The sequence below is a fragment of the Stegostoma tigrinum genome, chromosome 14, assembly GCF_030684315.1.
Source record: "Stegostoma tigrinum isolate sSteTig4 chromosome 14, sSteTig4.hap1, whole genome shotgun sequence".
Classification (NCBI taxonomy): Eukaryota; Metazoa; Chordata; class Chondrichthyes; order Orectolobiformes; family Stegostomatidae; genus Stegostoma; species Stegostoma tigrinum.
The window spans coordinates 17923550-17946944 of record NC_081367.1 but is presented as its reverse complement, the minus strand read 5'-3'; the positions used below and the strand labels follow the sequence as shown (position 1 = coordinate 17946944).

The following is a 23395-nucleotide window of genomic DNA, read 5'->3' as shown; positions in this document are numbered from 1 at the left end:
TTAATCTTTCTCTGCACCATCTTTGTAGCTGTAACACTATATTTTGCATTTTGTTCTGTTACCTTGTACTTATGCTTAGAACTCAAGCCTGGACAGCATGCACAATGATATTTTTTACTGTATCTCTGTGCATATGACAGGAATAAATCAAATCAAAGGTTACTAAAAAAAAAGCACTTCTTTTGCCTCTCGGAAACAAAATGAAGATTAGCATCACGGTGAGACCTCAGCGTTCTCATTTCACATTTCATCAATTCTGGTCTTTGAATTATTTTGAATCACCGCACCAAGCTTTTGTTCAGCATTCAGCAGTGATTTTTTTTGGGGGATTAGTGATATGTGTTTTTGTCCTGCAACAAAAAAAAATTAACATTAATAAAATGGTAGAATTCAACATTGTGTTTAAAATTCAGGAAAGCCAATTCAGAAGCAATAAAATAAAAATTAGGACAAGATGACTTACAAACTTTATTTGAGTTTTGCAATAATTAAACACAACCATAGTTGTAAATTATAAGTTTCTGAAAGCAAGTAGGACATCTGCTGCACTAAGGGCAGCAAAACGTAATTTGACTTCACAGTATTTTATAGTTTAACAGTTACCATTGGTGTTTGAAAAATAAAAGGATATACACATATGATTAAGTAATTTCAGTAACAAAATAGTGGATTAGAAATAACACGAGAATGACTGAGTATAGCTTTCCAAGCGCCATTTTATACTCAACAACTTTTTCTATAGGTTTACAACAATATTGATCATCAAAAGACCAGGGTTCAGAAACTTGTTATCTACAATTCAATACATATAAAAAATATGCTCTCTTTAAGCATCATTCATTGTAAGATTCTTAATCTTCTTGATATCAGATAACTGGATAGCAGGATAGGACATTAGTGTCAGCACATTGCTGCTTTATAAGCTGTCTGTATCTGTATTTCCAACAATGTTCTGATCTCTGGTCTTTAAGTTACACAAGACAAAATACAACATTTTGCACCTTGATTCCCTCATAATTCCTGGTACAATTGATACCTTAAACAGTAAAATACACTCCATCTTTTTGAATGAATCTGATAACCATGGGATGCACTTTAAGTATAAATTAAAAGATAAATAATATCATTCAAAATGCTGATAACTCAGACACAGCTTTTCTACTGATTCTATAAACTGATCTCTTTAGTACACAAACTATATGATGTCACATACATGTCTGAGTAATTGGCTACCTTTGAATTGTTTTTCTTGCCTCTCTTCTGACAATAAAACAAGAGTTCCCTTGCATTATTCAGCACGTACATACTGAACACTTATACAATATTACAGGTGCAAGACGCATAATGGATGCCAGGTCAACAACTATGCAGCCCCCATTCAGGGCATTAAAGTGGAGCTTCGAGAATTAAAATAAAAAAGAAGAAGTGAGTACTTCTGATATAATCAGTGATTATAGATTATCTGTTAAATTGTGATATTCTTTAAGACTGTATTACAAGCTAAACAACACAATATATGATGCGCCCCTAATATGAGCCATTAACAAAGCAAGCATTAAGTGGAGACTGTGATCAAACATGACAGATCGATTCAAATCAGTTAAGTTTCAACTAGGAGTTAAATACAGACAAAAACAGATTAAAGGATATTACTAAAGTCACATCCTAATGCAGGACCTACCAAAGTGTGATTAAACTGTAACTTTATATATAAACATTACAGTAGTTATACACAGCCTTTGGTTTGAAAGATTAAGGCAAAATCTGGTATGTCCACATTTTATGTCACACTAGAGCACTTATCCTGATGCAATTTGCAGCTTCTACCAAAAGAATTCAAACAAACTTAAATCATAGTTGATTGATATCTCTTGTGAATAACTGAAGAAAAGTCAGAAAAGGCAAATGAATATTCTAACACACAATACATAAAATTTCACATCTCACATATCACAAGCTAAATCAACAAGGTTCTAAAGCACGGAGACATTTCAAAGATCTGTAGTAAGACTTAATAAGTGATATACTATATATAGCATGTAGTAAGTGAAATATAAAAAAATTCAAGATTATTGAGCAAAGTGAGACAAATTTACGATAAAAAGGTAACTGTAGGCAGTGTGTTCACAATGAGCAGCTCAACAGAAGCAAGGCACAAAATTTTACGAACAGGAAAGGGTTATCCAAAATTAAACAGCATTACAATGCAAATGGAACACAAAGTGTAGTTAAAATTGAAAACTTAAGTAAATCTGTTGTTTTAGGTCATTATTGCCAGGAAGTCAGATAAAAATCATGATTTTCCTTGCTTCCATTGTTTTTTTTCCTCTCCCTGCAAGAAGAATCCATTTCAGTGGATCTTTACCTTCCACATTAAGATAAAGGTTTTACTAAGAACAATTTCTCTCCCTGTTCACTTGTGAAAATTGGAGCTTTTTTGTAATGTTCCACTAAATCTTCCATACTGTCAAATTTGCGCTGTCCAATGCAGTAGAGACCTTGCTTCAACTGTACCTTGAAGTGCTTGTTTTTGTTCTGGGCCTTCAAAGACACAGAGAAGTCATTGGGCTGTAAAGAAAAGTGAAAGTCAGGGCTGATTATGTATCTTTTTAAATACTTATACGCCAAGTACTAACTCCATTCTTCTTTCACACAATGCATGCACACAATTGAGTATCAGTGGGCAATGATAGAAAGAATTAGAGTAAATTTCTGTACTTCTAGCCTCATATACCTGATTAAAAAGAAGGTATGCCTCTCTCCCCACATTACTAATGTTTTGCTCGGCAAACATTTTTGATGATATAGTTCAATTCTTGGAGAAAAAAAAATCAGACTCAATGAATTATAGTATGTAAAATCTTATGTTGACAGTAGAAAAGGTAGGGACCCTTTAGTTGCAAATGCCCAAATCAGGTTCATATTAAAGTCCTAGTGACTTCTGGTGAAATGCCAAAATAAAAAAAAATCATGTATTGCAGGGAAGGAGTGTGCCAAAGATGATGCTAGTCCATATTAAACTCACTAAAAGCAATCTATTCAAATAGGATCTAAAGAACTTGTGTAACAACACAGTAATGCATTGTTGTCCCCTCCATTAGTTACAAATCTGAAAACTAAAGAATTACATACGTTAAAGAAAGTTATAAATAATGTATTAGCATACTTCCCGAGAGGAATATCAGAATACTGTAAGCATGATAATTGAAAACACAAACTCAAAATTTGACAATAGGTAATCCATTACTTACTGATGACTCACTGTCTCGAATTATGAAATCGCCATCAACTCCTCTTTCATTCAGAGCCACTTCTCCTTGATGCCTTGTAATTTTTCCATAATACCACGGACTACCAGCAAACCTGCCAGTGGTTGCTGCTCCTATGTAGTCACATCGAGGTGGTGTTGGACCAAGGCTAATGACTGGTGGTGATGTTTGCACGATATTCACATAGTTCTTAGGTACCAGGCCTACTTGCCCATCAGCCTTCCTACATTTCCACCATTCTGGATCATTTTCTGGTTTCTCAAGAACATCCATCACTTCACCCTTCTCAAAATTAAGCTCCTCTTCATTTGAAGAACTAAATGGGTACAGAGCCTGCACAACATGAAGTACTTTGGCATTGTGTGCACTGATCACAACTGCTAGCCTTTCTGTCAATGATCCCACAGGTTCGACTGTGGTGCTCTCAAGATCTTCCATGACATAATTTGAAGGAAACCAACCAGTCTGTCCATTATAACTACCCCTCCACCAGCCATCACTGCACTTTTCCATGACGGTAACTTTTGTTCCTTTAACCAAAGATAGCTCATCATCTCTCTCTGCTGTGTAGTTGAACTTGACATAAGCGGGAGCATTCAAATCATACAGACGCTCTCCATTGTCTGGGTAACCATCCACATCTGCATTGGATGCAGTGTCACGAATACTTGGTTTCCGTTTCACTTTTCCAATTCCTGAAAAGGAAAAATCGAAACTATTACTGTGCTGTATGTCGGCCATGAATGCAAAGGCACTTCATGCACAAAGGGAAAAAGAAACACTAAACAGCATTTCACAGGTGAATTAGCTGTACTATACTGTGGTTATAAATACGTATGTCATTGTAAGGAAATAGAAGGGATTGCTTTAAAAGTATTCACTGCAAAAGTTGAATTGCTCATATACAAGATCATTTAGCTCATTTATATTTGCTTAGCACTCAAAGAACTTATTGTGCAATGTTACTTTCCACAACATAATCACTTTTAAATAAGAAATCGTTTCACTGAATCCACTGTACTACCTACATTGTTGACCAAAGATCTGCACGTTGGCAAGATATACCTCTTAATCTTAGTTGAAAGCAGCTGGCCACTACAATTGATTTCATAGATCATAAAATCCCTGCAATGTGGAAACAGGCCCTTCAGCCCAACAAGTCCTCACCAACCCATAGGGCATCCAACCCAGACCCATACACCTAGAATTTTGACATGAAGGAAGAACATTTCCTTTAAAAACACAGGCCACTTTATTGGTCATAATCATGCAAGCAAAACTCACAAGAAGAAAGACCATTTTGGTGAGGAGCCAAAGCAAAAGTAATACTCTTTTAGTAACTTCAATGAAGTTCAGATCCCTTGAAATGAAAAAGTGGGCTGGAACCTTGCTTCCAATGAATGAAAGACATTCACTACTCTTGAACCTAGCATTGGTTATCTGTGGGATTCTGAAACTTCCTGCATTATAGAGTAAATAACGTAGCAACCTCTGCAGTGGTTCTGGGGCTTTTAAGGACACAGCAAGCAATTGTGTCTATCCTTGATCGGAGTGGAAGGTGGAATGTTTAATTCTATGTCAAATCATGCACAGACAGCGAAATAAAGATTTTTTTAAAAAGTACAATGAACAAAGATAGATTGACACAGAGGAGAAAACAGGTTTTACTTACTATCTCTGACAATAACCAAAGTCTAATGAGATAAAGCACCCACTTGTAAAAGTTTGTTTTCATCCTGAGATTGGTTGTTTAGCAGTAATTAAGGTGTACCACACTGTTAAAAGGTATAGTTGCACTGAATTGGACAAGGCCCAACTTTTCTGTCACATTCAGTGGATGCCTATCACTTATGATGGGGTGTTGGACTGGGATGGACAAGGTCAAAAATCACACGATACCGGGTTATAGCCCAATGGGTTGGTTTGAAGACACAAACTTTGAGTCTCACTCCTTCAGGGTGTCAGTGAGAGAGGTGGTATTGGTGTACAAGTGAAACTCCAAAAGCTTGTGGTATCTTCAAATAAACCTGTTGAGCCGACCACTTCAGGATAGTAATGTCATACCAAGAGTATTTCAGTGTTTAATAAAAAATGATCTACTGAACCTCAGCAATATGGACCAGACAATGCTGTTAAACAATAATTGTTTGTAGTCAATGAATAATCTTTCAGGTTACTGAGCTGACAAAACAGTTCACTCGTTGTCTTAGAATCAACTAAAAAAAGTGTGTCTAATTTGAAAAGTACAAACTATCATTTGTTATCAGCTTTCTTGTGGAAGCCTCAATCTAAAAGCAGAAGGCGCTTGACTTAGGATTGGATCTTAAGAATTGAGCATTTAGTCGAGGCTGAGACTCCAGTGCACTGCTGAGAATTTGTTACACTGTTGAGAATTTGTTACACTGTCAGAGGGGCCAACTTTTATTTGGGGTGTTAAACAGAGGTGGAAGATCGCATGGCACTGTACAAACTAAATATGCGTAGTTCTGCTAGTGTCCCAGCCAACCTTCTTCTCAACCACTATCACCACGACCGAAACAGATCACCGATTATTTATCTCTTCGCTCTCTGTGACACTTGCATTCTCCACATGACTACAAAAAAAAGTGACTACACTTCAAAAGTAATTAACTGGCATAACATTTTAGGTAATCAGGAGTGATGTTACACATATCTAATTTCTTTCTTTAGGAGGTATACAAGGGGACATCACCAGAAATACTGGACTAGTGCCAAATCAGAGAGAGGTCAGTAGCTACATGGCTGTTGTGCAAGCTCTTGTTGTTTTTGTTGCTCTATACCAATTATGCAATCATAAAGTTCAAAAGCCCTTTTTTCACAGCTTTAGAATTTTAACTCCTCAAAAAACAGAATCCTCAAAATTGAAAACTCAGTTCATCTCAAAAATAAATGCCGTTTGAGTGGAAACCCTGGGAAAGACTGGAGCAAAAGCTTTGAATCACAAAATTAGACACAAACTGCTTAATTTTTTCCATTTATTTATGAAAAGTGCATCACCAAGTTGGAACAGGGAAATCTACCTTTGTGTCTTAATGATCCTGAATAACTTGCTCGTACCCTGAGGTATCTTTGAAAACTCTTTTTTTCCACTTTTAAATAGCTACCTTCTTGGTGACAGTGCTCAGTTCTGTCAGGTGCTTCAACATAATGCCTTAGAAAGATTGAAGGTGTTGCAGTAGCAAGCTAACAGGCAATGGAATTCAAAATCAAAATTCTTTCACAACACTTGTACTGAATAATACTGGATACGGATTTCATTAAATTTGTGCAAATTTAATTTTGGATTTCAACACTACACTGTTTGCCAATACACTGATGTTTGAGTGACCTGAAGCATTCACTGCTGTGCACTCCATCTCCTAGCAACCAGCTACACGCCTCTTGGCTTGCTTCTAAAATAATCCTTCATCCTTGAACCATGTACAGGGAACTTCGTTCCCATTTTCCTTTCAGATAATGGTTGCACCCTTCAGGTAGGACATAGTTCAATTGCAAAGGTCAGAAAATTATTCCACATTTCTAAACACTTGGGCAGTTAATTAAAGAAGCCACTATACAGCACAGAAAGCTGTGTAATCAAAAAGGGGAAAACTTCATTGTCAAGACAAAAAATTAAAATATTAATAAGGCCAAAACATATTTGAACTAGAGGACTGATAAAAAGGGGCCTGAAAGTAAGGAATTCGCCAGATAAATGGGTTCAGTGAACTGTGACGGGCTTTTGCACCAACGAATTGGCCCACATTTACACAGGTCCACATTATTAGCTTTAAAACATACCCAAAGTTTTGGAATGCAAAGTCTGCAAATAACTAAAGTGCCCATTCAGGAATAGTAACAGTACAACACAGAATGTAATTAAGAGGGGCAAAATTACTGAGGCTGGGTAATTTACTGTTACTTGGCAATTTTTCTTTCACTCGGCTATTGTTTCCTCATTCTTTTTTTCCTTTCATCTGATACCTTCATATAATGTTCTTCATTACAGACCATGTTTCACAAAATATGACAATGGCATGATCAGGCAGTGGTCATGTGCTAGTGTAGCCCCCTTCCGGGCGGGTGGAAGACAGTGACAGGCACAAAGTCTCTACTACAGTGAAATTCCCAACTAGATGAGCATCAAAGGGAGGTGAAGGGACACATGGACCATAGTTCTGTTGTGGACATAGATAAAGAATCAAGCTACATTCAGTACAATGAGTACCAATACTTTCTGTTTCACCAAACGACTTCTATTAGGTAGTAGTGCTATATAAATGTAAGTTCCAAAATTCTTCACAACAGCAATATAAAAAAAAAGCAGGACCAAGCCGTAGGAGGAGATTAGGTCAAATGACCAAATGTCTGGTCAAAGATTTGATAGAACGTCTTAAAAGAATGAAGTGAGGTGGGAAGACAGGGGGATGTTGGAAGGATATTCTGGTACTTGGTACCTAAACAAGTGAGAGCATAGCTGCCAATGATGGAGCGATTAAAATTAAATATGGGAAGACAGAAGCCTTTGCTTTCAGTCCCTGTTCTTCTCTGTTCCATAACTCCAGCTCCACCCTACAATATGCCAGTATGCTGAAATTAAGCCATTCAGTTCACACTCCGGGTGCCACATTTGACATATGTAGCTCATATTTGTGCTACAAGGAAAACTGTTCATTTTCACATCCGCAACACTGCTTGACTGCACCCGACTCAGCTAGTCTGCTGCAGAAACCCTCACTCATACCTTTGTTACCTCTAGACTCAACAATTCCAATACTGTCCTATTTGCTGCCCTTCATAATGTTGAAGTAATCCAAAAATTTGCTGCCAGTGTCTCAACACAGTGCAATCTCCATTCCTGGAACTATCACCTAGGTGGCTTCAGACAATGCCAGGATTTAAAATACCAATGCTCTCGCCGTTCTTAAGCATTGCCATCTCCTCCAGCTCAACAAATATCAGAGATACCTGTGCTCCTCTAATTCTAACTTCCTAAGTATTCAATTTAAATTGCTCCATTATTGGCAATCATACCTAGGCTCTGAATACTGGATTCTCTCTCTACACCTCTGTAGCTCCCTTTTCTCCCCCAGAATATACCTTAAAATCAATTTGACCAAAACTTTTACATTTCCTCATGTGGGTCAGTTTCATGCTTGGTATTATAATGCTGCTGCGATACGAACTGGGATGGTTGATTATATTAAGGGTGCGACATAAATAGAAGTTATTCTTCACTGTTAGATGAATTGTTCTGAATTAAGACCTGTATAGGATCAGAGCCGCACATCAACAGCAGCATTTACCCTGTCTATCCTTGTTCATAAATTCTGCGAGTCACCCTGCCTTCAACCATTTATCTTTCTTATGGCTATTACCTTCCCACTGTGCCAGTTGTCTCTTTGTAAACAAGCAGACTGTCAATGGGAAACTGGATCTCATCAATTAACCTGAGCGTCGAATAGCAGCAGTCACCCCAGCTGCTTGAAAAATGTGATGGACCTTTTTACCTACTTATTGTGGAGAGATCAGTTACTTGCTCAAAATAAAAATGTACTCATTACAGAATTTTGTTCCCAGATTCGCCCTTGCCCCAAAAAAAGCTACCAATCCAGAGATGCATGGGTAACAAACTTGGTTTGAACAAGTAAACTGAAGAAAGCACATCACTGTGGAACACCAACAAGCCCTAAGCCATGCAGCATTTATGAATGCAGCACAAACAAGATTATACTTTGAAAAATCACCTATTTGTAATCATTCAAAAGCAGGAAAATAAACTAAAGAACCACACAAATTAGGCTGTTCAGGATTCAGCAGCTATTTCTCACACGTGTATTGCTGTACCTTCAGACTGAAGTCTGTACGCGATAAAATAATTATGTGCAACATGGTGCAAAGGTGGTTGCTAAAGTGAGAGCTGTGCCAGATTCTAACTGTTTTAAACACTAGTGTGGTCCATGACCAATTTAATATTTTAGAAGCAGAAACCAAAAGATGCCACAAGCTGCAGGCAAAACTTCGTTGAAACAAAACTGAAGAGACTAAACAAAAGATAAAACCCCAATAATTATTTTGTGCACTTTCTCCAAATATATTCACTGTACTGATCCTTGTTCCTTTGTTTATTATATGTTTTGCTGTCAGGTAATTGTGCCTCGTGCATTACACCTAACATACTATTTCAAAACCACAATACTCACAAAGTATAGTCATACCAGAGAGCATGAAGAGAAATCTTCGAGTGTTTTGGACTTTAAATTCATTTTTGAAATAAAGGTCAATCTTGCTGGACTCAAAATAGCTGACGATCACATGATCATACTTCCAAGAGCTTCTGAGTTCCCTGGGCTGTGTAGACATACCAGCTGAAACTCTCACAAAGTACTTGGAGATGATCCATCTATCTCAGTCAACTAGCTCTGGACAAAGGAAAACTCATTCAAAACAAAAACAGTAGTTTGGATACTGGAAATCTGAAACAAAAACAGAAATTATTCAAAAACTCAGCAGGTTTGGGAGCATTTGTGGAGAGAAAGCAGAGTCAGAGTTTCCAGTTCACTGACCCCTCTTCGGAACCTGGGTGGAAAAAGTTGGTAAGGCTAAAGATAGGGGTGGGGTGGGGGGTGGCGGTGAGTTCATGAGGTTTTTAGGGCCTGAACATTTTCTTCTATGTCCTTTACCCACTCCCACACCCCTGGCCTTAATCACACAAGCTGCTTTCATCACAGACAACTCATTTTTATCCACTCAGAGATAGTAAAACCTGCAGATGCTGGAGTCCGAGATAACTCAGTGTGGAGTTGGAAGAACACAGAAGGCTAGGCAGCATTAGAGGAGCCGGAAATTTTTGTGAAGAAGGGTCCCAACCCAAAATGTCAATTTTCCTGCTCCTCTGATGCTGCCTGGCCTGCTGTGTTCATCTAGATCCCCACTAATGACTCCTATTATCAGCGTTTTGTTCCTCCCTGGCTCATTGTTATCCATCCCTTTATCTGTCCAACTGCTGTTTTCTCTCTCTGAGCTCCATCTCCACCTATCATTTACTCTTTTATCCCATCACTACCACCCAGGCCCCCAACACCATCTTTAGCAGAAATACTACCTTCTCCCAATTACAATCATTTCTGAAGAAGGGTCACTAGACTTGAAACGTTATTTCTGCTTTCTCTCCACAAACATTGCCAGGTCTGCTGAGTTTCTTCAACTATTTCTGTTTTTGATCAAGACTCATTATCACTGCTAACATTTCCAATCACTGTCATCTCATAATGAAAACTCTAATGGGGAAGGTCAAGCTCCACTGTTTCAGTCTAATGAACACCCAAGTAACATACTGAGATAGGCATTTGAGTTGCTGATGACCTGCCTTTGTCGCAAGTCTGAAGTCAGTTGTTGTTTGGCCTTGAGAGGGAAAGCTTTATTATTCCAAGGAATATGGGCATCTCTGGCATGGTCAACCTTTATAGGTCAGCCTAACTGCCCTTGCGATGAGAGGCTTGCACAGCCATTTCACAGACAATCAAGAGTCAGCCACATTGCTATGGACCTGAAGTTACCTGGAGGCCAGATCAGAACAGTTCCACACAGATTTTCCTTTGCTGAAAGATATCACACTGAATAAGATGGATTTGTTTTAAATGAAAACTGAGAATTCTTTCATGATTAGCATTAAATCAACTTTTTAAATTTATTTATTAATTGCTTTAAAACTTTGCGATGCACCACTGCGGAAGTGAACTCGTGTGTTCAGATCATTGCCTGAATTTCTGGGTTGCTGGCTGAGTCTCAGGTTCTCCTATCTTTGTGTCTAAAATTCCTGACTGGAAAGAAGTCAACATTTTCCCGGCAAGAAGGAAAACGATTGTCCCTAGCTCAAAGAGGAAATTGTTGCTCAATACAGATGTCCAGGAATCTGTAACTCATGTGAACTGATCTTTACCAAAACTTGCAGTACATAATCTCTCCTTTCTTCTGTTTTGTCTCTCTTAATATCTTGTGTGTGCATGGATTGGTGAAGTATTTTCTTCAGGTTTTTAACGTTTTGTTAATAAATCCTGTGGTTGATTCACTTTAAAAGGTTTCTGCCAATGCTTTATTTTTGTTTTAAATTGCAATCTAAAAACCAAGGTTCAGGAAACATCCTTCAGCTACCTTAGTAAGGGATGTGAGTTAAAAAAAGAATAAATCAAATGCTTAAGAGGGGAGAAAAGGGTCATAATTTAAATTTGGAGAGAGTAAGAACTGCCGATGTTGGAGTCAGAGATAACATTGCGGAGCTGGAGGAAGACAGCAGGCCAGGCAATGACCCTTCTTCAGAAATGGGGAGGGGCAAGGGAGTTGAGAAACAAATAAAGAGAAGAGAGCTGGGCAGTGAGAGGTGAGTGCAGTTTGGCAATGGTGGGGATTGGTCAGTGAGGTGGGAGGAGCGGATAGGCGGGGAGAAGATGGATTTAAATTTAAATTTGCCCTAATTACAACTCTGGCTGTGACAGATATAATTAAAAAGCATCTAATACATTAAGAAAATGGTCACAATTTGTGAACATGCAAAAACATTTACCAGCTTACAGCCTTCCTGTAAATAATTATTCCTTGCAAAGCACCCTACACTGCCTCTCCACCTATTGATAACTGATATTCATACTCTTGATTGAAAATCTTATGATTACCCTTTATTCCCAATTGACACATTTAGCAAATTCTTACAAAGTGGTACTTGTATAATATTTCTTCTGGATTAATAACTGTCCAGTAGACCTTCGCAGCATTTTCTAAAATGCAGAAAGGAGTCAAGACTTTAAATGATTACAAGCTTTTTAAATTCACTCATAGGAAGTGGGCATTGCAGGTTTGCTACCATTTTAATGTCCATCCCTAACTGCCCTTGTGAAGGTAATGGTGAGCTGCCTTCTTGAACCACTGCAGACCATTTTGTGAAGGTACACCTACAATGTGTGAAGGAGGAAATTCCAAAAGCTTTGTTCCAATGATACTGAAGAAACAGCAACATGCCTCCACGTCAAGAAAGGGAGTGGCTTGGAAAAGAACTTGCAGTGCTCATGTATCTGCTGCCCTTGTTCTTCTAACTAGGAAGTAGTCATTGGTTTGGAGAGTGTTTTCTAAGGAACTAGGATGAATTTCTATAGTACATCTTGTGGATGGTACACACTGCTGCTATTCAGTATTGATGGTGGAAGGGGATTGTGGACATGGTACCAGTCAAGCAAGCTGCTTTGTCCTGGATGGTGTCAAGCTTCTTCACTTTTGTTGGAGCTGCGCTATTCTAAGCAAGTGTGGAATATCATATCATACTTCTGACTTCTGCCTTATACATGGTGGACAGGCCGTGGGGAATCAGGAGATGAATTACTCATCACAGGATTCCCAGCTTCTGACCTTCTCTCACTGTCACTGTATTTATACGGGTAGTCCAGTTCAGTTTTTAGTTAATGGTAACCTCCAGGACGTTGACAGTCAGGATTTAGTAATGGTAATGCCATTGAATGTCTCGGTGTAATGATTAGATTCTCTCTTGTTGGAAATAATAATTGCTTGGCATTTGTGAGACATTAATGTATTTGCCACTTGTCAGCCTAAACCTGGATGTTGTCTAGGCCCTGCTGCATATAGTCAAGTAAAAGTCCAAAAATATCCAAGTTTCTATTGTTTTGAGGCTTACCCAAGCTCAGGAGTTCGTAGCTCATTAGTCGTCAAGCTTTGAAGGTCTGAAGCCACTTTTCTGCCAATTCTTCACGTCTATAGTGTTCCAATCAACCCACCTTGCATAGCCTCCCAACATAAGAACAATTTTCCCAGCATTCCTACAATTCAAAACCTTTCAAATAAGCTTTGTTGAATTACCTTTTTTCCAATTATTTTAAACATTGATTGTATCTGTCATTGGGCACTGGCCGTTCACGTCAGTTATTTCTCCATTGTTTTATTTGTTCAGATGTGCAGGCACATTTTAAGTTATTTTCTGCATTTGCATCATTCCCTTCAGTCAGGACGGCAGATTGCAACCTTTCAGAAGCCAAACTAATGGTTCAAGAAGTTCATCTATCAACTACTTTACCCTTACAAATTAACAATGTCCTTGGTCAGTCAGAGAAGGTGGCATTAAAATGCCACACATGCCTTTGTCAAAGGAAACAGAAACCTAAAAATTACCAAAAGGTCCCACTTCCCAAGCATAAATGGGCCTCTAATTCACCATTGCAGCATGTATCTTACTGATGAAGTTGAGATTAGCTTTATCAATAAGACTTAAATACAAGTAAAAGCCATTTAGATAAATTACAGACAGCAAACAGCATTTCAGGAAACATCTATACTTTGAAGGAGAAAGCCAGAAAGCATTTCATTCGAAACATTGTATAACAATCAATTGGTCAATCTTAGTTAACACATTAAAAAATAATAAAAAAGGAACAAACTCCTTACTTTCACAACACACTTTTCTGGACCTAGTTGGGATTGTCAAAACACATCTGTTCAGGCAAGTCCCTGAAACCAGACTGCAGAAATTGCTATTAAGATTGAGAACACAGGTTAGGATTCCAATATCTAGCAATATCATCAACTATTCTGCCTCAATGTGATTTTATTAAATTGTTCATATTATATTACCAGTTTCTGTAAGCGTAATGCAGAAGCCAACATTATAACTGATCTTAAGGATCCATATTACAGCTAATAGGTTTTTGATGCATGGCTGTAATATAGTTAGCTGCAAATTTTTTTTTGGTGGGCGGTGGTGCTAACAAATCCATCCATTACACAGAAGCTTTCCATGAGAAGAGTAGATCCAAAAATTAACCTGTTCACAAGTTTGCTGCTATGGTAACAAAAGTAATTTCAGGAAAGCAATTTGATCTGTTCCATTGTTATGATTAGTTAGATTACTGATGATGACATCAACCTTCCTTCTTACTCACCATAAAGGACAAGCCAGGAACCACAACAAAACAGAATTTGAAATGCCTGACTTTGTCTCTCTCTTGCTGCTTAAGTAGCATTTAGATCATAAGCACGTCCATACCAGTAGCGTTTACTTGCTGTAACTGTTTATACACGCTTCAACAGCATTTTTAAAAATGTACATTTAATTAGTTTTCTTCTAGTTTATGATCAATCTTTTCTGTACTTCTCTTATTTGGTGCAACTTATCGAAATTACCTTGGAACTATGTTTCCAATTTAAACCTCATCTAATTCCCCAGTAAGAGTTAATATTCAAAACTCTTATTCTGCAGAGTTGCAAAAGTAAAAGCCTTTCAGACCACTTGGTGATGATTTGTTTTCTACTGCATCTATAATGGAAAATTTTAGGTTTGGAAGCATTGCAAGAAGTCTTACAGCAATTGTGGATACACCCTTAGACATATTGGAGTGAATGACATAACTGCTTGGGCAATGCATGAGTTAAAGGTTCCACATCAAATGTTCAGCTCTCTGAAATGACAGTTTCAAGTTCAGTGTTCTGGTTGTACTTTTTTTTTAAAAGCAAACAGATGTTCATCTTGGAATGCGGACCTCTAATTATGATCTGCTCAAAACCAAGTCAGAAATCTCAACGCAATCTTTTGTTAAAGCTGGTAAAAAGTAAGAGTTACTCTGTGCAGGCTTACATACAATGTGCATTTTGTTTAACAAAAGGCAAAATTTTTAAGTAAAGTTTCAGACCTACATTTTGCCTTTCCCACTGCACACTAGGCCTGTTTGAGGATTTAACACTTCATATGTTACAACAGCATTTTTAAAAATGAAACTTTTATTATTTTGAACAATTGAACAATCAATCCAAAAAGAAGTGGTTCATTTATCCCCATTCATTAATGCATTGTTCAAGGACAGTGTAAACATATCTGTACCATAAAGAAAAAGGACTCTGCATAGGATTTATATAATTGCCTGACTACTCTCCTGAAGGCAGAGTTAGTTTTAGTAGTGAACAGCTGAGCCATGAAAAACAGGAAATAAGTTTGTTTCTTGGGTTGTACAGTTAGCTCTAACTCAAGGCAGCAGAAATAGACTGCAATTACTTCACCAGGTTAGGAAATTAGGAAAAGTACGAGGCTGCTAATTTTACTCATTGTCGAGAGACCCTTGCTGGAAAGGCCTGTTTTGGGATAACAGAGTATAATGCATGCTGCAATGCCCCTACAGTCATATGGCTTGCCAATACCTATCATCAAATTCCCACACACAGTAGATCACTTGGGTGAGGATTTGGACGATCCTGATGCCTATAGCTGCTCAGCCAAACAAGGAATTAAAGCTTTCATCAGAAGGAAAGTAAAATCAGATCCACAATCACCAATGAAAACATCCAAGGAGTTCAGCACTGGGTGACTTTGTGCCCAAAATTATCTGGTCTACCCCACCCCACCCCTGTGAAACTCACCACAACTCCCAGTGTAGTTGCAGATCTAAGAACAACTTGAGCTGTTAATCTGATTATGTGATGCTTCATACATAAGACTCAAGGCTTGTAAAAATTTGCAGCATGGCTCAAAAAAAAATTACTTTTAAAAACTTTGCTCACTAGTAAAACTTCACACACAGGATTTGACGTGACTATTAGCCATTTCTTACAGTGAGTGCAGCCACAGAGTCATAGAGCACAGAAACAGACCCTTCAGTCCAACTCGTCCACACCAACAAGACATTCTAATCTGGCTTAGTCCCATTTGATAGCATTTGGCCTGTATTAATCTGAACCCTTCCTATTCATGTACCTGTCCAGATGCCTCTCAAATGTTGTAACTGTACTGCCCCCACCTGAGTTCTTCTGGCAGCTTATTCCATACATACACCACCCTCTGCGCAAAAAAGTTACCCCTCAGGTCCCTTTTAAATCTTTCTCCTCTCACCTCAAACCTATGCCCTCTAGTTTTGGACTCCCCTACCTTGGGAAACGACTTTGGCTATTCACCCTATCTAGGTCCCTCATGATTTTATAAACCTCTGCAAAAGGTCATCCCTCAACTTATGGTGCTCCAGGGAAAAAAAGACCAAGCCTATTCTGCCTTTCCCTATAACTCAAATCCTCCAATTCTTGCAACATCCTTGTAAATCTTTACTGCACTTTCTCATAGAAGGACAAACAGAATTGTATGCAGTATTCTAACAGTGGTCTCAATGTCCTTTACAGCCACCACGTGATGTTCAAATTCTTATCTTCAATGTTCTAAACAATGAAGGCAAGTGTGCCAAACACCTTCTTTACCACCCTGTCTACCTATGACTTCCATTTTTAACAAACTGCATCTGCACCCCTAAGTCTCTTTGTTTGGCAACACTCCCCAGGGTCCTAATATTCACTGTGAAAGTCCTGCCCTGGATTTGCCTTACCAAAATGCAACATCTCACATTTATCTAAATTAAACTCCACCTGCCACTCCTGTGCACTGGCCCAGCTGATCAATGTCCTATTGTACTCTTGAGATAATAATCTTTATCTACAACACCACCAATTTTGGTGTTCTCAAACTTAATAACTATCCCTCCTATATTCACATCCAAATCATTTATATAAATGAAAAGCAGTGGTCCCAAAACCAAATCATTGTGGCCACTGCTGGTCACGGCATCCAGTCTGAAAAGCAACCCTCTGTCATCACCCTCTGCCTATTATCTTAAAGCCAATTTTGTATCCAATTGGTTAGCTCCCCCAGATCCCATATGATCTAAACTTACCAACCAGTCTACCATACGTCTCACATTTTGCTGTAATTGAAAGAAGCAGACAGGGTCTGGTTTAATAGTTGATCTAAAATGCAATGGAATAGGGGAGAACAATGTTAAAGGGATTTGAAGATGACAGTAAGGAGCTCAAGCTTAAGATACTGAGGAACAAGTAGGCAGTGTGAGACAATGAGGGTGGCAGTGATAAGCAAACTGAACTCAGTGTGCAACATGATAAGTGCTATTGAGACAAATAGTTACAGCAAAGACATGATATGTCAAATTTCAACAGCAACGTTAATAGAAATTTCTCAATGACTGACGTCAGTCTCGAGTGCCTACAGTTCTCTGTCTCCTTTCTTGACTAGTAGTGTTACACTTGCTAATGAAATGTCACAGGGATTCACTATCACTGGGCTGTAGAAGCAGTCATGACAGTTTGGAAGATTGGACAGCAGGCTAGGGTTGTGTGTACAGATGTCAAAGGGCCATTTGGATAAGGATGTGTCCCTCGTTTGAGGATGGGAACTTGGCCATGGTCCCAGTTGCAGTTTCCTTTTTCCCTTTGGGCAGTGTTCATATAGCATTTAGCAAACCTTCCAGAATTTGGTTATAGAATTTTATTCAAAAGAACTAAAACTTGAAGTCTTTAGGAAGGGACATGGTCAGTGATTTTGCTCTGGTTCACAAAAGGGTTTCAAGTTGCTGGTGTGGTAACCAATAGTGTTCATAACACCCCAGGGGAAGAATGTATGGCTCACTCTGAGACTCAATTCTTAGTCTTTACCTTCTGTCTATCTATCCAAGGATGAGTGGCAGAGTTCTGGGCAAACACCATCCTTCCAAAATCAAAAAAATCAACTGGGCTGTGGGAGAAAGTGACTTAAATCAAAACCAGTGTCATTTGCACCAATTTAATCAATATGGGCCATCTGATTCAACAGGACCTCCAAGAAGATCATGTTGCTGTGGCAGTAAACACTTTTACATGCAAGTAAAAGCCTGGAACTACAGCTAGCAATGGTAGAGTCTCCAACTTCTTTCAATTGTATAACTAACCAGAAATCATCCCTCGCTGTAAATGCTCATTTCCATGTTTCTTTTCAGACACTGCAACAACCAATGAGAAATATTGCAGGAATGACGGACATCTATGCAGAGAATATTTCTGCTCTATTTCATCTCCTGGGAATTTCATGGTCTTATGACAAGTGCCAAAAAGAGTCTACTTCTTGTGAGGGCAATGCACGGTAATAATTATATTTCATTCCTGTCCTGACATTCAAAATAATACTTCAAGTAAATATTCCCACCACATTGAAAGACACTACTTGAAATTTAGATCTTCAACACTAAACAGTTTTGATTGCATCATCAAAAGCAAAAGAAAAAAAAATCAATTGTGGTGACAGATGTAGCAGGAATTTGTCTTATTGCCCATTGGGAATTTACAAATTTTTTGGGTGCAGTAGGGTACAACAAGTCAATTATTTACACAGAGATAACAAAGTGTAGAGCTGGATGAACACAACAGGCCAAGCAGCAGAGGAGCAGGAAAGCTGACGCTTCAGGCCTAGACCCTTCTTCAGAAATGGGGAAGAGGAAGGGGGTTCTGAAATAAATAGGGAGAGAGGGGGAGGGGGATAGAAGATGGATAGAGGAGAAGATAGGTGGAGAGGAGACAGACAGGTCAAAGGAGGTGGGGATGGAGCCAGTAAAGGTGAGTGTAGGTGGGTAGTTAGGGAGGGGATAGGTCAGTCCAGGGGGCAGAATGAGGTTAGTAGGTAGGAGATGGGGGTGGGGCTTGAGGTGGGAGGTGGAGATAGGTGGTAAGAAGGGCAGGTTAGGGAGGCGGAGACAAGCTCGGTTGGTTTTGGGGTGCGGTAGTGGGAGGGGACTTCAAACTTCAAAATCTTCCAACAATTTGGCAAATAGCTTCCCTTAAGTCATAACGACAACCTGATATGATTAGGAGGATTCTTCAAACACCAAGCTTTTGTATTCTAACTGTTCATGACATTCTAGTTACTTTGGTGGCATTTTTATATTTTTAAAAATTTTAAGCACAGTTTGTTATGATCTCGGACAAAACCGAAATTTTTTTTAAAACAATCTTGTCAGGAACTAGTAACTGCTCCTGGACAATAGACAATGTTTAAAGTCTTAGATATTTATTAAGAGAATTATGCCACATTATTCCACAGTTTTAAACAAAGCAGGAGAATTTTACCACTCAACAATGGAAACAGTCAAAGTCAAAATCGTTCTCGTACTCTAAACATCCAGAATTGACATTAGGTAAACATGAATTAATATAGAGGGCAGTTGAACACACCACATGCTGGATGTTAAACAGATTGACACAAGAAAAGAAATTAATCAGCCACTAATTTAAAAAAAAACACTTTTTAAATCAAGAGGGATTTCATATTCCGCTTCTTGAAGGACATAGCCGCTGATTTCCTCCAACATTGTTTGAACTGAGACTATCCCAATGGCTGCTCACTTCCCAATTGCTCAAGCCCTTCTATTCAAATTGGATTTGGATGGCTGCACGGTCCGAGATAGCTAGACCGTGCAGCCAACTATTTCAGCTTCTCCAAATTGACACGGCTCTTTGGTGTTTTTCTTTGAGCCCTAGATCTCAGTCAGACCAAGAAATTCCTGCTTCTGTCAGTCTAAGCCCCAACTCTCAGACGAATTGAGAAATCCTGTGGTTCTCTCAGCTACTGACTTCCAGCTTCAACAAGCTAGCAACATTCTGCAGCAGCTTAAGCCTCATATTAATCTTGCTTTTTAGGCTCATTTTTCTTGCTGGGTTAATTTTGATGCCCATTTATCAACAAAAGGTGTTACATTTGCACCCGAATCCACAGATGTTTGGAAAATTGGGAGCTAATTTGTATGTTCCGAGATGCTAAAAAAAAAGAGGAATGCCCAGCTGGTTTATTTAGATTAGATTCCCTACAGTGTGGAAGCAGGCCCTTCGGCCCAACAAGTCCACACCGCCCTTTGGAGCATCCCACCCAGAGCCATCCCCCTATTACCCACACACCCCTGAACACTACGGGCAATTTAGCATGGCCGATCCACCTATCCTGCACATCTTTGGGCTGTGGGAGGAAACTGGAGCACCCAGAGGAAATCCACGCAGACACAGGGAGAATATGCAAACTTCACATAGACAGTCGCCCGAGGCTGGAATCGATCCTGGGTCCCTGGCACTGTGAGGCTGCAGTGCTAACCACCGAGCCACCGTGCCGCCCACAACTTAATATAACATCATTTAAAAATGCAGGATAATATGCTTGCTGTTCTACAAACAATAACTCAGAAATTATATATCTACCTAGCTTGTTAAATGCCGCTCATAGAGCCACCCCAATCATGGAGCATTCACTCAGTATTGCTCTGAAGCACCTCACTGCCAAAACTGTCAAGTGAAATCCTACATTTGAACCTGTGAAGTGACAAGGGCAGAAATAAGGTGCTCTCATGGCATCAAACTTGCACTTGACAAAAACCAGAAAGTTTTAAAATTTACCGCATATTGGGGTTTGAACAAAACCAAGCTTCTGATGTACAAAGAAACTTTTAATACAACTTGCCAAAATACTGGATATAATTGCAACATTTTATATAATCAAGGAAACAAACTTCGTGGATTACCAACACAAATAAAATCAGAACTGATTGATTCCAGAAGAATAAAGCTTGTAGTTATAATAAATCTTTCATGATCTAGGAATATCCCAAAACACTTTACATTCAGTCTGTATGCTTAAGTGCAAGAAGCACAATTGAAAATGTTTACACAGCAAAATCCCACAAACAGCAATTGTAATCATGACCAGATAACCTAGCTGAAGGATAAAAATGAGCTAGGTTCATGGCTAGAGCTCCTGTTCTTTGTAGTAGGGCCTTTCAAACTTTTACATCTGCCAGTGTGTGTAGCGACTCTACTGTTTCAGAGTGTTTCTCATTAACTGGCCACAAATATAATGGATTGTTATGTATTCAGGCTTATCACCTACCATGTGGAGATTAAAAAGGTTGTTGCCTATTTTTGTTATGATTCCCTTCAGTGACTAGAAACCATATATCAAAGAACAAAGAACAAAAGAAAATTACAGCACAGGAACAGGCCCTTTGGCCCTCCAAGCCTGTGCCGCTCGAGATCCTCTGTCTAAACCTGTCATCTATTTTCTAAGGGTTTGTATTCCTTTGCTCCCTGCCCATCCATGTACCTGTCCAGATACATCTTAAAAGACACTATCGTTCCTGCGACTACCACCTCCGCTGGTAACGCATTCCAGGCACCCGCCACCCTCTGCGTAAAGAACTTTCCACGCATATCTCCCTTAAACTTTCTTCCTCTCACTTTGAACTCATGACCCCTAGTACTTGAGTCCCCACTCTGGGGAAAAAGCTTCTTGTTATCCACCTTGTCTATACCCCTCATGATTTTGTAGACCTCAATCAGGTCCCCCCTCAATCTCTGTCTTTCAAATGAAAATAATCCTAATCTACTCAACCTCTCTTCATAGCTAGCGCCCTCCATACCAGGCAACATCCTGGTGAGCCTCCTCTGCACCCTCTCCAAAGCATCCACATCCTTCTGATAATGTGGTGACCAGAACTGTACGCAGTACTCTAAATGTGGCGAACCAAGTCTTAAACAACTGTAACATGACTTGTCAACTCTTGTACTCAATACCCCGTCCGATGAAGGAAAGCATGCTGCATGCCTTCTTGATCACTCTATGATCTGCGTTGCCATCTTCAGGGAACAACGGACCTGAACACCCAGATCTCTCTGAGCATCAATTTTCCCCAGGACTTTTCCATTTACTGTATAGTTTGCTCTTGAACTAGATCTTCTAAAATGCATCACCTCGCATTTGCCCTGATTGAACACCATCTGCCATTTATATGCCCAACTCTCCAATCTATCTATATTCTGCTGTAATCTCTGACAGTACCCTTCACTATCTGCTACTCCACCAATCTTCGTGTCATCTGCCAACTTGCTAAGCAGACCACCTACACCTTCCTCCAAATCATTTACGTATATCACAAACAACAGTGGTCCCAGCACAGATCGCTGTGGAACACCACTGGTCACAGGTCTCCAATTTGAGAAATCCTCTTCCACTACTACTCTCTGTCTTCTTTTGCCTAGCCAGTTTTTTCATCCATCTAGCTAGCACACCCTGGATTCCATGTGACCTCACTTTCTCCATTAGCTTGCCATGGGGAACCTTTTCAAACGCTTTACTGAAGTCCATGTATATGACATCTACAGCATTTCCATCAATCAACTTTGTCACGTCCTCAAAGAACTCCATTAAGTTGGTAAGACAAACCTTCCCTGCACAAAACCATGTTGTCTATCACTGATAAGGCCATATTCTTCCAAATGGGAATAGATTCTATCCATCAGTATCTTCTCCAGCAGCTTCCCTACCACTGACGTCAGGCTCACCGGTCGATAATTACCTAGATTATCCCCGCTACCCTTCTTAAACAAGGGGACAATGTTAGCAATTCGCCAGTCCTCCGGGACCTTACCCGTGTTTAAGGATGCTACAAAGATCTCCGTTAAGGCCCCGGCTATTTCCTCTCTCACTTCCCTCAAAAACCTGGGATAAATTCCATCCGGACCTGGGGACTTTTCCACCTTAATGCCACAAATCTTTGTGTCATCTGCCAACTTGCTAAGCAGACCACCTATACCTTCCTCCAAATCATTTACGTATATCACAAACAACAGTGGTCCCAGCACAGATCCCTGCGGAACACTTCCTCCGTCCTTACACCGACTTGACCTAGAGTAATCAAACATCTATCCCTAACCTCAACATCCGTCATGTCCCTCTCCTTGGTGAATACCGATGCAAAGTACGGGTTAAGAATGTCACCCATTTTCTCTGACTCAACGCATAACTTTCCTTCTTTGTCCTTAAGTGGGTTAACTGTCTGTGTGGAGTTTACACATTCTCTCTGCGTCTGCATGGGTTTCCTCCACGTGCTCCAGTTTCCTCCCACTGTCCAAAGATGTGCAGGCTAGGTGGATCGGCCATGCTAAATTGCCTGTAGTGTTCAGGGGTGTGTCCAGAATCTAATCTAATCTAATCCTTTCTCTAGTTACCCTCTTGCTCTTTATACATGAAGAAAAGGCTTTGAGATTTTCCTTAACCATGTTTGCTAAAGATATCTCATATCCCCTTTTAGCCCTCAATTCCTCGTTTCAGATTTGCCCTACATTCATGATATTCTTCCAAAGTTTCGTCTGTCTTCAGTCACCTAGGCCTTACGTCTGCTGCCTTTTTCCTCTTAGCTAGTCTCACAATTTCACCTTTCATCCATGGTTCCCTAATCTTGCCGTTTCTATCCCTCATCTTCACAGGAACATGCCTCTCCTGCACGCTAAGT

The 23395-nt window shown here is 39.4% G+C and overlaps 1 protein-coding gene across 4 annotated transcripts in view; it reads right to left on the bottom strand.

Moving 5' to 3' along the window:
- Positions 1-450: 450 nt before the first annotated feature.
- LOC125457994 (cytoplasmic protein NCK1-like) overlaps positions 451-23395 on the bottom strand; it is a 176817-nt gene continuing 153872 nt past the window's right edge. For all 4 annotated transcript variants that reach the window (XM_048542831.2, XM_048542830.2, XM_048542832.2 and 1 more), the window contains 2 exons: positions 3252-3964; positions 451-2568 (listed from right to left, as the gene is read on the bottom strand). In XM_048542831.2, the coding sequence (XP_048398788.1) occupies positions 2374-2568; positions 3252-3964 (908 nt within the window). In that variant the 3' untranslated portion in view covers positions 451-2373. The remainder of the gene's footprint in view (positions 2569-3251; positions 3965-23395) is intronic.